Source organism: Bactrocera oleae, chromosome 6, assembly GCF_042242935.1.
Source record: "Bactrocera oleae isolate idBacOlea1 chromosome 6, idBacOlea1, whole genome shotgun sequence".
Lineage (NCBI taxonomy): Eukaryota > Metazoa > Arthropoda > Insecta > Diptera > Tephritidae > Bactrocera > Bactrocera oleae.
The window spans coordinates 495,664-513,319 of NC_091540.1; the positions used below are offsets into that span (position 1 = coordinate 495,664).

At 32.5% G+C, this 17,656-nt stretch overlaps 1 protein-coding gene and 2 long non-coding RNA genes across 6 annotated transcripts; 2 read left to right on the top strand and 1 right to left on the bottom strand.

Moving 5' to 3' along the window:
* Positions 1–270: 270 nt before the first annotated feature.
* LOC118680124 (uncharacterized) lies at positions 271–974 on the bottom strand. The gene is made up of 3 exons (XR_004975634.2): positions 823–974; positions 501–667; positions 271–432 (listed from the first exon to the last, which is right to left on the bottom strand). It is a non-coding gene; the product is annotated as an uncharacterized lncRNA (long non-coding RNA).
* Positions 935–17,223, top strand: LOC138857870 (uncharacterized). Of its 3 annotated transcripts, XR_011397086.1 has the most exons (4): positions 935–1,297; positions 4,155–4,308; positions 16,767–16,803; positions 17,030–17,223. It is a non-coding gene; the product is annotated as an uncharacterized lncRNA (long non-coding RNA). The 3 variants fall into 3 exon arrangements; XR_011397087.1 differs by lacking the exon at positions 16,767–16,803 and having other exon boundaries at positions 960–1,306; positions 17,030–17,216; XR_011397085.1 differs by lacking the exon at positions 16,767–16,803 and having other exon boundaries at positions 970–1,297; positions 17,030–17,214.
* Positions 9,010–9,850, top strand: LOC106623500 (uncharacterized). Of its 2 annotated transcripts, XM_036358539.2 has the most exons (3): positions 9,010–9,171; positions 9,264–9,548; positions 9,611–9,850. In XM_036358539.2, the coding sequence occupies exons 1-3, from the start codon at positions 9,126–9,128 to the stop codon at positions 9,640–9,642; spliced, it is 363 nt and encodes a 120-aa protein (XP_036214432.2). In that variant the 5' UTR covers positions 9,010–9,125; the 3' UTR covers positions 9,643–9,850. The 2 variants fall into 2 exon arrangements, with proteins under 2 accessions (XP_036214432.2, XP_014098517.2); XM_014243042.3 differs by having other exon boundaries at positions 9,264–9,850.
* Positions 17,224–17,656: the final 433 nt, after the last annotated feature.

Here is a 17,656-nt window from a genome sequence, read left to right on the forward strand (position 1 = left end):
AAGCACAACGAGAATTGGCAACGCCTTCGGTACAAAATGAGATTTCTGATTGGGTGACTCCTTATCGTGAGATTTCTTCAACCTGAAAATAACAAGAGCCGCAGAAGTAGGTAGACAAAGGAAAGTATTTAACAAATGTACAATTGCTGGCCTATTCCCGATAATATTGATATTATTGGCTTGAATAACCACGCCGTTAGTTCTGCTTTTTCCAGACTACTTTTTTGTATCGGTAGTGATATTAAGAGTTACGTTATATGTTCCATCTCAAAAATCCACATGAAATAGTTGTATTTTTAGTGTTTATTGTATAATTTTATTATTAAAAGTAATTTTTTAAATTTCAAAGCCGTAAGTCTTACTTCTCTCTTTGTATAGTGGTAAAGAGAAATACTTTTCATTTATTTCTATTGTCTCGACTTCGTTTTGCTCCTGTTAATATGACAAAAATTTGATTTATGTATGTTACAAAATACTTAAACATATTAGTATGTACTTACAGTATGGACACAAGATCCGATAATAGTTTCTGCGGCAGTATATTGCAAATACACCTTTGTATGTGGTTAAATATGGAATACATACTTATGTAGATATTAGTATGTAGTCACTTTGATTGTTTTGATTTACAAAGGTGAAAACTTAGCCCAATAAGCGACATTCAAATCTGAGAAAAAATTACATATAGAGTTATGTATGGTATGTACTTCTTCATACATACATATGAGTTTTTATTTATGTATATTGTCTTTGTTTTCATATAAAAAATAAAAACAATGCTATATGTACTCCCAAAAGTTTTAAAGCCACTAAACCACTCACCCCAGAAATGGTGAAAACAGAAAAAGGAAATAAAAATCCGTTGACAATTTTCTGCACAACTTGTTTGTCTACTTATTTTTGCGCGCACCGTTTGAAGTTGTCAGTAAAAATGACATATTACTTTTGTAAAACTACTTTAATTGATTATTAATTCGAATAGTGTGATAAAGTTTCTATTTTAATATTCGGCAACACACAGAAACCTGTGCATTTGCATTTTCTGTTACTCATGAGCAGAGAAAATATTGATTATGTACTTTTCAAGCGATATATTTATGGAAATTGTTGCGTTATAATAGTGAAGAGTGTTTTATTAAAAATACATTAATGTGAAGCGTGTTTGTGATTTAAAGGAAGCATTTATGTGTATAAAAGTGTTGTTAGAAGTTATAATAGATACAAGTTTCGTCCCGTCAAAGCAAATAACCTTTTTACTGAGTACGGAGGCGTCATACAAACAGTGTGAGCAGTAGTTGTAAGTATTGTAAGTTTCACAGCTGTCACAAAGGTTAGTTCCGTACGTATGCCTTGCTGATGGACGAGTGGACAGTTGAATGAATGCATGTGTTTGTTTTAATGAAGTTTTCATAAAACTAACAGAAGGTAGTAGTTAGTGATGTAGAGGGTTGCTATTGTTGCAGCTTCAATCTTGGGGGATAACTTGGCTGAAATTGCGTTTTAATCTGACAAGGATCGATTGAATTGCCCGACTAACGGTTTGAATTTGAATTGATTATATTATATAAACACTTCACTACTATAGAGCTAGTACTTTTTTCTTTGGAAGCAGAGTAGCAAAAACAAGTTTAATTAAAATTTATAGATACTTATCCATACAATGACCTACCAGTTTTTAATCTGATCAAAAAATTTTCGTTGACATTCAACTTTTTTTAAAAACGTCGTCATTTCGTAAATTTTTTGATTTTGGGTTTTTTTATGATTAATTCAAGGCGAAAGCCAACATCACTGCAGCAGTGGATTACCTTTTTAACCTTTAAATTACCATAAAAAATTTCCTGTTTATTCTTAAAATTTGTATAAAACACCCTTATAATTTTAAAACAATTGATTTAGTCGTTTCTTTGAGTTTCTAAAAATCGCCTTTTTTGGCTGCCTAGCCAGGCAGCCACTAGCTGTGCCCCTTAAGTCAAACATCTTACGAATTAACCGAAACGGTGGTGTCAAAGGGCATACATTGTCCTTAGGTTTTAATCTCCACAAATAACGTCACAAAAAACGCGTTATCAAAAAAAAAAAGAAATTAAGTAAAGCGAAAGTAATTTCCTATAAGCATCTGCTTGAAGGACTTTTAGTTCATTTCTTAGAGGTACCTCTGCGGTTGGGATAACATAATCAAAAATGTAGAATAAACGAGAAAACAAAACAAATTCACAAGTTGCATGTTACAATAAAAAAATCCACACAATATAGAATACCACACAGCAAACAAACAAAAAAAATTAAATTTTAATTCAAAGAAATGCGACAAATTGTTTTTGACTACTGTTGTCTCAACTTTTTGTTGTTGCATTTATTTTGATTTCACCTAATGCATTGGCGACTGCACCGAGCGCCCCACATACAATGCATTTATGATTTATTTACATTTATTTTTATAAAATTCATTTTCCATCTACGAAGGAATGTCGCATGTACACACATTTTCAAAGCAACTGCCTTCACAATAGCCGCTTAGGCAGCCTCCTATGTTTGTTACAATGTCGACGCTTTGCAGGTTAGCAGAGAGCTACAAGTGTACATACATATGGACATCTCTCGTATGTATGCTGCGCTTTGTATAAATATTTACTAAGTTTTAACGGCAGAAAATTGAAAACAGCATCTTTTAGCGCCTCCAGCGTGAGTCCATCGGTGTAGCTGGTTGTAGAGTAAAATTATCTTTGTGGAAGGAGATAAAGAAAGTAAAATAATTGAAAAATACCGCTACAACAGCCAATATTTAACTAATGTAACGCTTACTTGCGCAAGCGTGTAGCGTCATTTAAACGATTAGCCGAGTTTTGTGATAACAGGCGGTTTCTAGGGGAACACTTTGTTGACTCTTCGTGTCGGCAAATTAACAGAAGTCGAAACACTGTTTTAGTATGAAAGTTCAAAAGAATAAGACTGTGTGATCTGCAGAATTATGTCTGCAAAGAATAGTTATTTAAATAACCGTTACTTGAAAGTAAATTTCGGTAAATTTACATTTGCTAATTAATAAAGTTAATTGTCATACATATGTCGGTTAGCCTTTGAAGTTTTATTCTTATTTGATGTGTGATATTTCGAAATTTCTATTAAAATTTCAAAATTGTTTGGTAGTGCACATATTGACTGTTACATACAACCGTATGCACAATGAAAATATAGAGCAAAGAGCTTCTACGAGCATGTGCAGGAGGTTCTTTACTGTCAAAATTATTTTCTTTTTGGTTGAATATCGATTTCAATAATATTTAGTTATTTATAAAACATAATCAGACTATACTATAGTTTCCTTAGATTCCTACGGCTACTACTAAGAATAATTTGAAAAAATTTTACGATCACGAAGTGGCACTCCGTCTGTTGAAGATGTGTGAGGCATCTCAAATAATCGTGTAGATCATATTCTGAAAAAATTATTGCCACGAAAAAGTAGTCGGTGCGATGTGTACCGTGTTTACTCACTCCGCGCAATAATCACAATCGTGAGAGCACGTCACAGCAGTGTTTTATGCTGTCGAGACCACAGAGTGTCAACAGACCATGAACTAGTTGAAACAGTGGACTTCACCCGCCGAATTAGCTTCATAGAAAGAGTAAGCTGTTCTGTTGGCCGGTAAGATAATGATCACCGTTTTCTTGGGATTCACAAGGTTTATCTCGATCGATCGATTATCGGACCGATTCGATGCCAAATTGCTAAAATGACCAATTCTTTTCCTCCATGACAACGCACCGGTTCTCATCTCTGCCATCACCACGGCTTAAGTAGTTAAATTATTGTTCCATCCGCTGTACATATTATCCATTTTTTGTACTGTGCGACTTTTTTGTGTTTCCAAAATTAGAAAAGTCACTCGGCAGGAAGAAAAATGAGTCGAGGGTATCTCCAAGAAACTAACTTTTCCAATATTTTCGGACCGACCTCGGAGTGTAAAAGGTGAAAATTGTCTATCAATATTTGTGAAAACAACTACCTAAAAGTAGTATAGATGCCACAAAAAAATTGTCAACATAAAAAATTTTATATATAAATATCTTCGATTTTTTCATGTTTTTCTTAGTTGCATATTTAATAAAAAATAATTATCAAATCTGCTCTTGTTCTTATATCCTTTCAGTGCCATAAAAAGTCTGAGAATTGAATATAATCCAGCTTTTATGTGGCTCAGCGGCAAAAATAATTACATTTGCGAAGTCGCAAAGGTGCCGATTCGGACCTTTTTGCAACAATGGCCAAAACGAGCACCCGCAAAACACAAAACAACACTGAAGGTGAGCAATAAAAACCATTTAAGTTCTTATCCTGCTAAAGGCACACACTGATCAGCACATAACTATATAAACAGTTATATGCATATGAATGAATGTGCATAAATGTAAGGAGGTTGCCAAAATAATACATTGAATGTACATATAGTAGATATATTTATGTATGTACCGCATTTGTGTGAATAAGCACATGTGAGGATAAACAAACAACACCTTGCAGTGATTTGTAATTGTCATATTTAACAGAAATCCCTACAAATGATTTTTGCACAGGAGTCATACATATGCATTCATATAAGTGAATATATACATACATACCTACATACATATGTGTCCATTTGCAAGTAGTGACAAGTAAAAAGAAAAGGATGCTGGAAATGGAAAGTAATAACAGTAGCTAAGAATGAATGGGAGCTGTAAGATTCTTAAGAATATAATCAATTTTCGGGGATTAACAGACGGACTTTTCCCTACCGTCTACTAGTCAGCCACACATACATACATACATAAAAGCATACATTCATATAGTATTGTGTATAGGTGTGGCGCTGATGTTTGTGTATGGTATATGTAGTAAACAAAAGCATATAAGACAAGACAGTCAACACAGTAGTGGCGGCTTACGAAAGGATCAATCAGTACACTTGGTCACATATTATACCTGCTTGTCCAAAAATAAACAATTTCAGTAGCAAATACAAATTGTATATGGAAAATATAAATGGCTATGTTTATATTTATATTTTGTTTAAAGATTTCTATCGATTTTCATTCTTATTCGGTAGCTGCGAAGTAGCCCCTTGTCTTAGTATCTTTTCTAGCTATTTTCTTACTAGTTTAGTTCTGATCAATTGTAGAGTAAAGGTAACCTCAAAACCAGACACTTTACAAATTGGGCTCTAAAAATTGATCGATTTTATATTACAAAGAGTGGGCTTTTTATCTTATTTGAGTGTCTTTTGGTTTATAGCATAAAGCAGTTTATCTGTATATTAGGCCAGCTTCAGACTACGATAAGAATTTTGAAATGCAGTCTTCTTCTATGCTAGTCCCCCATTCGTCTACTTCCAACTTTTGATACTATTTTTTAGTATGATTGTTTATTTATATTCTTTTGAGACCAAAAAGGTATTGGGGCCAAATCAAAGGTTTATGGTGGATCTGGAAACAATTTAGAGCATATTTAACCCACTTCTGCACTTATGAAGTACCAAACTGAGCTCTCGTGGCACCCACTTTTCAAAGAGCTTTGTAGGTATACCAACATATTCATGAACGATATGTCTTTTTAATGGCAGTCAACTTCTCTTTACGGGTCATTCTAAATTTTTTCGTCCTTTTTTCGAATTTCGACCGTAATAAAATTTTTTGACCATCTTGATTATCCTGGAGGTTTGTCAGATTCGAATCGATTTCGATAAGCCTTAAGCCAACTTTTGCTGTCAGCAGTATTTTTTTCACCAAATCGCTGTTTTAGTATTGTTGTAAATTATACAAGGTTATGTTGAAGGTCAGGTTAGAATATATGAATTCTCTTATAGTGATGCCGTATCATTGGAGCTTCTTAGACTGCCTGGTTTATACATATATTTGATTATTATTTATTCCGCAATTTCAAATAATTTTTTGTGTTGCATAATTAATTCAGATTCCCTCGATAATAGGCAGTGTTTATTGTTGAATTGATGAAAACTTATGTATATTTATGTATGGATATATCCAAAAAGGGATTTAATTTTAACAAACAGCTCATTGCGCTTGTTCTTCGGCAAAGAATCATTTATAACAAATGCTTAGCTAAATTACGCTCCTCTTCAAATGGGATTTGATAACTCAATCACTCGAGGAGCAGTGTAATTATCCAAACACTCAAGTCATTTGGTATGCACAACAACAACATGTTTGCTTTGCATTACAAATATTTATCCACTGGCTACCAAAGCTCTTGCTACTCTCCCATTCTACAAAAGTGGAATGCTGAGAAACTTAAATAGTGTTGCAAGCGAAAGTGGAACGCAAATGACACACAATTGTCAACAGTTTGTATCAACATTAATCAAAATCTTCACTTCAATTTAGTGTGATTTATTTATTTTGCTTAATTTTTTCGGGTGGACTCGTATTTCGACAAAATCGGCATTGAATTTTAAAGCAAATAACATTTAAGGGGTGAGATCAACCTTTAAAAAACTCGATTAAATTAAAATTAAAATTATTAAAGAAATCTAAGCATTTGGGATTCAGTTGAGACATTTGTTTTAAAAAGCTTGAAGATGAGAAATGCGAGCTTTTTCCTCTCCGACTCTCAACTTAAATTGTCAAAATTAAGCCTTTGTTTAGGGCTTTAGACAGGTCTAGCCCCTTAGTAGTTTACATTTTTAAAAATAATATAATTTCAATCAAAATTTCTGTTTGAGGCTTATTAATACACATACAATAACAACTACAAATATATTATAGCAAATTCTGCGCAATAACAGTTTAAATTCAGTTATAAAATCGCGACTTCGCTACCAGTAATTTTATTGTTTTTGTTGATTTTGCTTGGTTTCTATTGTCATTCCCACTGATGAATTGAGAGGCTGTAGGCGCTGTATTAGTTAATGGAAAGGGTGAGGGCCATCGAGTAATGTATCACATAAATTTCGTGCACATCAATCACTGTCATTCGAGATTATTCCCACTGATGAGGATGCAGATGTGGTCGCTGAGCGCGAAGCGGTAATCAACACACTTACATTCATACTTTACAAGTCCATAGGTTGTGAAGCGGACAGGCCGGCAGGATGGAGGCAAATTTAGAAAATTTTACCAAATTTCAAATAGTTAAGGAGTAAAAGTGTGACGAAGCATTAATATTTAAATGATCATAGCCATCATCTGTACATATATTGTACTTATGTATGTACATAATGTACGTGCATAAGCGCAAGCACTTATTTACTTGGGGACGATATGCTTTATTTTAATCACTAAAAGGAGGGAAATGAAATCAGTCTTGGATTATTGTAAAATAGAGAATTGACAACTGCGTTGAGTACAAATTGAGCTACAATTAAGGAAATTAAAATGCAGAAACACAAAAGCGTTTTTTTGCTTTAACGGAAATTCAGAGTTTATAATAATAGTCTTTTTGTTGCACGACAATGATAAAAATCCACTTTTAGGTTTTAAATCTTTATATATTTTGAATATTTATTGTTGTTCGGACAGGAACATGATACGTATATTCTTAGTTTGTGATAAACCTGTAATTATTTTCACGACTGCCGCTATAGTGTAGGGGTTATAGGTTAACTTTATCATAGGGGTCCTTACCAATATAAAAAAAAATGTCTAGACAGTGGTTGTCTTTCGGTAGCTATTGGCAAAGCGTCTCTCTATTATCAAAAAGTTCTTAAAAACCATTAGCACACCGGATTTTCCTTACAAACTGGTTGATTCCTCAATCAGAAATTTGTCTAAACAAAACCAAATGACGGTGAACCCCAGACTAATGAAGAAGAAGACGACATCGAGAACTTTCTCAATTAAGGAATTTTTTCTCACTTAACTTTTCAAATCGCTTCTTAAGGATAGAAAGTGATCATTGAAGTTGTTTTTACTGTTTTCACCATAGATTCTTATTTTGTTGATACATTTTTTGCGTTTTTGTTGTATATGCGTCTGCGTATGCGTTTTTATGCTTAATTATTCAAAGTATACATTTGCCACAATTGAGGAGTGTGACCAACCTTTTCAACTGGGTGGATCTGAACCGCCGCGCTTGTCTTTCATTAGTATGTTCACGGCACCAAATAACATCTTACTTGTTTAGAAATATTTTGCGACCACCCTCATATCAATAAAACACATGGTCGAGGCTCATAATACCATCCACAATTTTTCTGGAAAATACCTTTAATATTACCAATTAAAGAAAGAAAGAAAACCTCACAAACTCAATGAGAACTAGGTCAAGTTGTATGATTCTACCTTACGTTGTTAAAAAGAAATAATATACATAATAATATTGCTGCTAAAAATAAGAGGGTGTTTGAGTATGGCTCTTAAGATAATATATATTTCAAACCGTTGATGCATTTTAAATTTTAAGAAATTTCGAAATTCTAAATAGATTAAACATATGACATATATATATATTTAATATCTTAATCACATGAAAAAACCAAATAGAGAATTTCACGGCAAGAAAAAAAGGTCTTTGCCAAATATAAAAGGGTTCTCATGGAAATTCAGAATACGATAAAAAATGGTTAAAAAATGTATGACCCATCTAGAATAAAGTCAAGACGCTAACCATTTTCCAACAAATGAGGCAAGCTTTATTTTATAATCTTCTTTTGAGTGGCTAATTAGTTTTCGGTGTAAAATTTTTTATGTAGGAAATGCTTTGAAAGGCGAAAAGTTGTGGAATTATAAATTTCGAAGTAGTTGGAATCCGTTAGAAATGTTAATTAATTTTTAGTTTCGACTCCATACATTTCTTTCTGCTGATCTAAATATTATGACCTCCGTAATTTTTGCAAAGATCAAAACATAAGCTGTGTCTGTTTTGTAATTATTTTTTCCAAGAGTCATTTTGAAGCACCTTATATAACAGAAGTGGTAATTTTTCTTCCAAATAAAATAGTGCAGAATTGGCAGAAAAATCGCTTTGAAATTTATAAAAACCCAAGTGCAGTGCAGCAATGGCCATTTTTGTGAAAGAAACAGCAGCAACAACTACAGCAAAAAACATTACCAAATCGAAAAGTGAAACTGAAGTGATATTTTAATAAAAAACAAAAACAGCAAGAAAAAATATTCCAAAAATCAATATGAGCCAAAGAACTTTCGCACGTTTATCAGTGTTATTTTTGCTAAGTGAGTACAAAAAAGCCTAAGTATTTCAGCGTTATGAATAATTACATAATTAATGCATTTAAAACTGTGTGACACCTCTATTATTTGATCAGTGCACTTGCAACTCTTGCACGCGGCACCGCCACACTCGAGCAACGACATCGATTACAATGACAGCAGCAGCGCAAGCGGCAACGGCGGTGCCGGCAATGCGTTGGGCAATCTCTTCAGAGGCAACAACAATTCGCAAATGGATTACAACATGATGTTTACACATGTGAAGGATTTCTTCATGTATCTGCCGGTGATGATGACGACGCTTAAGGAGTCCATGTCTGGTTTTCCGAAGTTCGCCGAAGGCATACGCATATTGACTTCGAAAAATGGTCGCTTAGAAGGTGCAGACTGTAATTGTGAGAAAAATAGCAATGAAATTGATAGCCGACAATTTGGTTGACAGGTCCAGTTGCTAACAGTGATGAAAGCACATGAAGAGGAGTGTACTTAGACGAAAGCTCTGATGGCGAAGCAATGAAAGCGCATTGACCTAAAAGCTCGCTAACGCTTTTGTAATGAGTAGTTTGTCTTTTTATACAATTTAATCATACATATTCTCATTATTTACTTTTTTGGCGTATTTCTTCTGTAAGCAATTGTAATTAATATAATTAAACGTGTAAATAGTAAAATCGTAAAATATTTTCATGACAGAAGTGCACTGTGTTTTTATAACCTTTCATTGTATTTATCGCAAGTATTCAATCAATTCGCGTTTCGTGGTCACAAAAATGAGTCGCAGATAAAGTAGCGATGTCGCCACACTGATAAGTGGTACACGACTCCTTGTTAAACGTGCTTATGTTGCCTCCTTTATTTGTGCATTGACTCTCGTAGGTTTCACGATTGTCACTGAAATTATAGTCCGCACCCACGTTCACTCATAATGTGTAAGCTACTTCCAATAGCATCTTGTAACATGGCGGCGAAATGTATTAACCACAAAGCCTTCTTTTAGTCGTGTTGAAAGATTTGAGTATGGTACAGTGTTCTGACTTATAAATCTCATTGAGATTAATATAGATATATACATAGGTGAGCTGTAAACAGGTAGAAGAGCTATGAAAAGTTCTGCAGAGTCCTTACGAACTCTTATAGAAACATTATCGACAAAAATCAGTTATAGTGTAAGGTTAAAATTAAAGGCGCCAGAAAACTGTGTCTCAAGTCTAATTCTTAAATCCTTATCTATTCCTGATACTCTTTACAAGGATCGATTATGATGACGACTATTTTCGTTTATCGACATTGTGTCCAGTTTTAGAACTGTTGTAGGCGAGTAGATTGAGTTGACAGTTATTATTTGGTAGATCATAGGGTAAAATGATGAACATGGTGGATAGCACTGTATACATGACTGGCTCATTACTTGATTGTTGATGCTGAACCTATTTTAGTTAGATTAAAGTTTAATTAAGTTCAGTGGCTTATCGATATATGACAAGTAGAAAAGACTTTCACTTAGGCAGTTGTGAACGTCGGTTATTTGTGATGACAAGAACTCGTCAATGTAGATCAAAAAACTAAAATTTGCACGCAATGCGTCCATATTTAGACGCGAAACATGAGGCGACATACCATATTGTTGGAAATAGAGATCGTCCGCGTCGATTTCTTGAAATTCTGGGAAAAAAATCGTCAACATCGTGTTATAACGCTCGCCATTAATGGTAACGGTAGGCGCCATACTACAATCAGCACCAAACGGTCAATTTTTGGGGATGCAATTGTGTTTCCTGAACCACACGAGAATTTGATTCACCCCATTGGCGGCAATTTTGTTTGTTGACGAAGCCATTAAGCCAGAAATGGGACTCATCTGAGAAGATGATTTTTCGATTAACGTTTCTTAAATTTTTTTTCGAGAATGTTAATAAGCTTGGACTATTTCCAAACGTTGTAACAAAATGAACGTGACATAATCAAATGGCAAATCTTACTGAACTCACTGACAAAATTTGATACAAATTCGTAAACAAACATGGCCGCTACGAGTTGTCAAATTTACCCTATTAGTAGACACCGTACATGAAATGGGTTTCAAAGTCACCTTAAGAAGTAGTTAGTAAAAAACTCGAAGAAATAAAACAATGCATCAGTATTTTTCTGAATAAAAAATCTCCTATTGCATATACATATATTCATCTTCGTGTTTCTACTCATGTGCCTCTCTTTTTCAACCCACTGTTCCAGACATTCGTTTGAGTCATTGCAAATATCTTGATTCTGATCTACGTCGGCGTTCAAGCGTTAACCACGCGAGCACCTTCGGCTAGTTTCGTATAACCGCTTGTCGCGCTTCATATAGCCTGAAGGCGAAAACTGCCAATAATTTTAATTGATTTTGCTGCCCTTTTGCTGTTGTCGTTGCACCTTCGCAAACACTACAGTCACCAACATCCGAAGAGGACAACCGACTGCTGTGGCAACACGATAAGTAGGCAGCTACATAGCATGGCAGAGAACATAGTAAGTACGTCGGCTACGTGGCCATAAGTAGTGTCACGAACAAGCGCGCTTATTGAAACTGTGGGCTGTTGGCTAAGTCAGAGGATGCTGGTTGGCAACATAAGTGCGTCTAGGCGCATTCACACAGACGATTGTTGCTGTTGTTTTTGTTGTTGGGATGCTGGTTGTGCTCAAATAACAACTTCAGTAGTTGACTGCCTGCTATGCTAGTTGGTGTTTAGTTGTGGTCTTGTTTTTGGTTTTGTTGTAGCTCTGCCTTCGGTTGCATGCTGCATGTTGCCCATTATTCAACATGAAGATGCAGTGAGTTCATCATGTACTTGCGCGACTGATTGCCACGATTCGTTGCTCGTGTACACGGAGGCCGAAACAAATGCTTGTGCGATTGTTGTTCCAGCAACGCAATGCTCTTGACTGTTGCGTGTTGTTAACTATGCTCTTGGTTGGGTTGTCATTGCAGTTGCGCTATTGCTACTTTGGTGTTGTTGTTGTGTTTACTGATGCTTCTATGCTCGCTATGGGGTTTTTTGTTGTTGTTAACGCAGTTCTTGCATTTTATGCGCTTGCTTGTCGTCGCAGCTGCTGTTTACATTGTAACTGTTGTTGTTGTTACTTCTGATTGCAGCTTATAGTTTTCTGATGATGCCAGCAAAGCGATTGCGGACCCGCAGCTGATTTTTGCTTGTGCAGCTTAGCGTTGTGACCAACATGAAAATGTCGCGTTTGTTGGCGCTTCTGTCATTATTGCTGTTGCTGTTATATGGTCGTTATTGTTGTTGTATTGCAACGTACATCAGCCCAATAGTCTGGCTACATAAGTGCTGCCGTCTAGTATTGACACTTCATTCGGCAGTACAAGTACTCCACTTCAAAAATCAAAATCAATGTCTGCTGGAGTTTCTCCTGTCTGTCTGCTTGGTAACTTCCCTTTTGTTATACCAGCGAGTAAAATGCGGTACTTAGGTATATTAAATGTTGGTCCGTATAGTGGTCGGTCATGATAGTTTATATATGTATATCCGATTTGGTTCATTTTTGTGTCTCATGTTTATCCTAAGAAACACTATATTCGAATCATTTCGGTCTTCATAATTTGATATTTCGATATTTATTACATAGACGTTTTTTTTATAAATTTGCAATCCAAATAATAAAATCCGTTAACTTCTCTTGTACCGAAGGTATAAAATTCTTCCCAGGTGCATTTCTTTAAGCATAAAAAAGTAATTTTGTTGGTTTTGAAATATCAAAATGTTTTTCATTCAGGACTTGATTTTGATCGATCAGTTTGTATGACAGCTATATCCTATATTGGTGCGATATTGACGGTTCCATATTTAATATTTTTATGAGCAGCTTCTTGAGAAGAAACGGACGTATTTAAAATTTCTGATCGCTGTCTCAAAAACTGAGGCTAGTCATATACAAACGGACAGACATGCGGTCATGGCTAAATCGACTCTGCTCGCCAAGCTGCTCATTACCATACTTTCCTCATAAACGAAAAATACCTAATAATTCATTGTATGCCCTAATTTAAATAAAAAAATTCAAAAATATGTCTATGTTTTTTTTTTAATTTTTATTTTGCATTAAAGTTGTAATTACTCCTTATTTGCATGTCATTTGAGTTGTTTTGGGCTTGTTGTTTCATATGTTCAACTATTCTGAATTTTGTATTTACCATTATCACTACACATTGAAAATAATATTGTATGTATAATATTATTTGTTCACATATTTGGAATTTAATATGAATCTATGCTTGTATGTATGTATGTATTTGTATGTGTTTTTGTGCGCTCCGTGGCTCCAGCGGCTGAGTGAGGCAACTTACAAAGCTGGTCACAAAGGCTTAAAGCACAAATGTATTCAGATTATGTTAAAATACATTTCTGTTTAAATGCCTTTCTTAATTTTTTGGAAAAAATGTTTGCGTTGCCTGGTCTTCGGCGCTTCCAAGTTGCTTCTCTCAACCAATTCAACCACGCTGCAGCTTTTATTTATTATTTCAAACGAATTTTTGCATTTGTATTTGTAATTAAAACTTTCTGTCTGACATTTACAATGTTTTTTTGTTTTGTTTATACTAGAATACATTTTTATTTTATTTTTTGTTTTGGTTTTATTTTAATTTTTTTTTTGTTTTTGTTTTAACTTTTTATGTTGTTTTATTTTTTCTTTACTCGTACTATTAAGTTTTGATTTAAAGTTTGCTTGTTGTTGTTTTATTTTATTGTTTACAATAATGCTTTTTTGTTATTTTGGTATAATAAATAAAATACAGTTTTGAAATTTAATGTTTGGGTTTTTTTCTTTTTTCTATTTCCTTTTCACAACATTTTTCGCTGGCTCTCTAGCTTTTACCTTTCATAATAAGTGAATATATAAATAATGTAATGTTTCAACTTTTAATTTTGTTTTTTAATCTTTTTTTGCAGTTTTATTTAATTTTTTATTCGTACAGGTTTTTTATTTATAATTAAAATTCACAAAATACAATTCACAACTACTTTATGCTTATATAATAACTCACACCTGTATATACCTGCTGATTTTTTGTTTGCCTGGTTCATCCAATATTAACCCTTTTGTATCTCGCGAACAATGTTGCACCGCATTGTAGGGTTAATACTAGTTTTTCATTGCAAACCCGTTATACTCACTTTCTTTATCGTATTTTCAAAAAACTTCACTTTATGTCTTTACATGCTATTAAACGAATTTTATTTAATATACTTTTATCTCACGTTGAATACTTTTTTTTGGTTTTACTCATACTAAATACTATATATATAATTATATAAATATTTCATTAATTTTTTTTGCTTAAAAAACAGAAATAAAAAGTTGCTAAATCGTATACATGTTTGAATTGAATGTAAATGCTTAAAATCTGCGAAACCAGATGCTTTAAATTATTATTATTTTTTTATTTGCTTTGTCATGCGCTTTGCTAAAATGTTTGCTTTTCTTTACAGTTATTAGTTACATTACAGTTGCAGCAAGTAATCCTATTTCAAAATATTATTCGTTACTGGCTCTTTCTCTCGCACTTATTATATAGATTTTAAATTTTTTCTCTCTCTCTTTACTTTGAATATTTCCTTCTCCATAAATTTCTAGCAATTTGCTTGTCAAATTTTATGTCAATCACATGTCAAATATAATGACATGTACTTACATATTCCATTTTTAGCAAGTAATCGGTTATGCATTACACTAAGAATTTACAGTTGCTGACTTCTTTTGTGCCTACTCCCACACTCTCTTAGTATATAAATTTTTTAACCAGCTTGTATAGATTTCAAAACTTTTTCACTTAAGTTTATTGGTTTTTTAAAATAGCATAAATATTTTAAAATTGCTTACACATATATTACGTATGTTTACTTTTTTCAGTAAGAGTAGTATTGCAATAGTTTCATACACAATTTACCTGTTTTACATGTTTACAATTTGCTTAGCCTCTAAATTTGTATTTTTTGCTTGTTTTTAAATTAATTTTTTTGGTTTGTTACGTTTTACATAAACAGCGTCTTTTCAATTACGTATATTTGTTGCGATTTATCAAAGCTTATGCACTTAAGTTTTCCTTAAGTAATTACGTTTGTTTCTAATATATAAATGTATGTACAGTTGTAGCTTAAGTAAGCTTGTAAGCATTTAAGCTTTTAATCATATGTAAATATTGAACGACTGGCTTTTTATACAGCAATTCTTAAGCTTACGTTCGAGTGAAATAAAAAAATAATTGTTAGGAAGAAAGGATGAAGTACCCAGAAGTAGTCGAACGGTTTTACATTCGATGGAATAAAGCTGAAAAATAAATGAAGTGATGGCTCCAGAAAAAGTAGTGTAAAATTTTAAAATAATAATAGTGAAAGCTCCTATGAACTTTGGTTTGCAGTAATAAGGTTAAACGAGATTTTTAAAAACTTTCATCATCTAATATTAATTAGTAGAATGAAACCTACAGTGAAATTTGTAGTGTATATAGTGAATTGATTACAAAAAGACAGAAAAATTTCATATTATATCATACTATGCATTAAAGTAAACGCGATATAGCCACAGAAAACTGAATTAAGTGAAAGCTCTCGTAAAATATAGGACAAAACTTTTACGTGCGTAAGGTGAAAGCTCTAATGAGGTGTTGTTTTTGGACTATGGCATTGTACTTTCTACTATGCATAGATAACCGAAAGTTTTCCTTGTCAGCTGAAAATTGAATTAAGTGAAAGCTCTTGTGAAATGTAGTTCGAAACTTCTAAACTTAAATACCTCAATGTAATGTAATTAAAAATTTCAAACTTCAAAATATTAAACTTTTTTCTAATTCTAACTTTTATATTTCGTATTAAAATTTGTAATGATTTCGTTTACTTGAAAACAGCGAAAAAAGATAATTGAAGTTGTAATAATATACATTTTTTGGAAGTCCTTCTAGTCAGAGCGGAGTTATGGCATACCAGAAAAAGGAAAGAATGGAATCACGCATAGTGAAAGCTTTCATAATGGTTCAAATATAAATCATCGAGCAATTTTAATAATATTTGCAGCTTTCTTGTACTTGTGGAAATTAAAAGTTTTGTTAGTAATTTTTCTTGTTGTAAATATTGAACAATCTGATATAGGAATATAGTTAAACCTCATAAATACTACAAATGTATTTTTTAAAAATTTCAATATTTGCACATCAGACGAAATTTTTTTGTTAAATTACTCATTATTAGCTATTTGAAAAGCTTTTTGGAAAATGATTGCATTTGGAAAAATTATGCAAGTTCGACTTCTAGAGCTTTCACTTTACAAAAGGAGGTAATTTGTCAAAACATTTATAATAACATATTTTTTTTAAAGTTTTACCTCCTAACCGCTTAGTAAGTATGTATGCCCAAGGTACCCTAATCAGTGAATTTCCAATAAATGCATTTTCTTCTTAATATATTGTATGTATATTAATAAACAATTGAACTTTACTCTACATTATTCTCACTACTTTTACTACACACTTATTGGGAGTAATATAAATACAAATTTCACTCGATTTTATAATATATTCTTGCTTTTTTTACATTTGATTATAGGAGGAGGGTTATATCTGCCTTGTTTACGTAAGTTGAAGTAAGTCTATGCACATTGAAGAGTATCTAGTAGGTCTAATTAATATTTATACTCGTTTATACTATATATGCCAAGCTTATTTTTATGTCTCCGTATATCAACTTCAACAATATTTCACTGTTTTTTGTTTATTATTATATTTTTACATATTTATGCTGTTCATTTATTTATATTCATATAAAAATTGGCTATTTAAATAATTTTCTCTTTATTTACTTTATATTAGGCTTACCAAAGAAGTGGAGAGCTGCAGTTCTGATGATACGTATGAATTATTTGTTTTTGTGTGGAGAAAAAAAATTATATTCAATGATAAAAAAAGTGAAGGAAGCAGATACTATATAAATAAATATTTTTACAAGTTAAAAATTTATAAAATTATTAAAAATGAATAAAATATTAGGAAATATTTATAATAGTTAATATTATAATTTAAATTGTATTGTAACTATTAAATTTTCCATATTTATTAAATAATATAAAAATTGTTCTTTACATTTAATAAAAATCCTATACATAAATATATCTCATTTCTAAAAAAATCTAAGCGACTAAAATTAAACATTTACACATATTTAAATTTATTAAAAAACTAACTGCATTAAATATAATTTACACTTAAAAAAACTAACATATCTGGGGACGCTTCTTCTGCCTTAAACTAAATTAATAATTCAATTACACAGTGTAAAATAATTTCCAAGATTTTTTTTTGTTTTTGTTTTTAATTAATATACAAATGAGTTATTTTAAGTGCGTTGGAAACGTTTTTTAGTATTTTGCTGGGTTTTACTTTTTTGGCAAGGCTTTTCAAAATATATCTAATTTAAGAACATAGCGAATACCTTTCGTT

What these genes read in the sequence shown, in the direction of transcription:
- LOC106623500 (XM_014243042.3), top strand. Translation starts at nt 9,126, where the DNA reads ATGAGCCAAAGAACTTTCGCACGTTTATCAGTGTTATTTTTGCTAA. An exon ending in ATCAGTGTTATTTTTGCTAA is followed by an intron (nt 9,172 to 9,263) that starts GTGAGTACAAAA and finishes TTATTTGATCAG; the next exon opens with TGCACTTGCAACTCTTGCAC.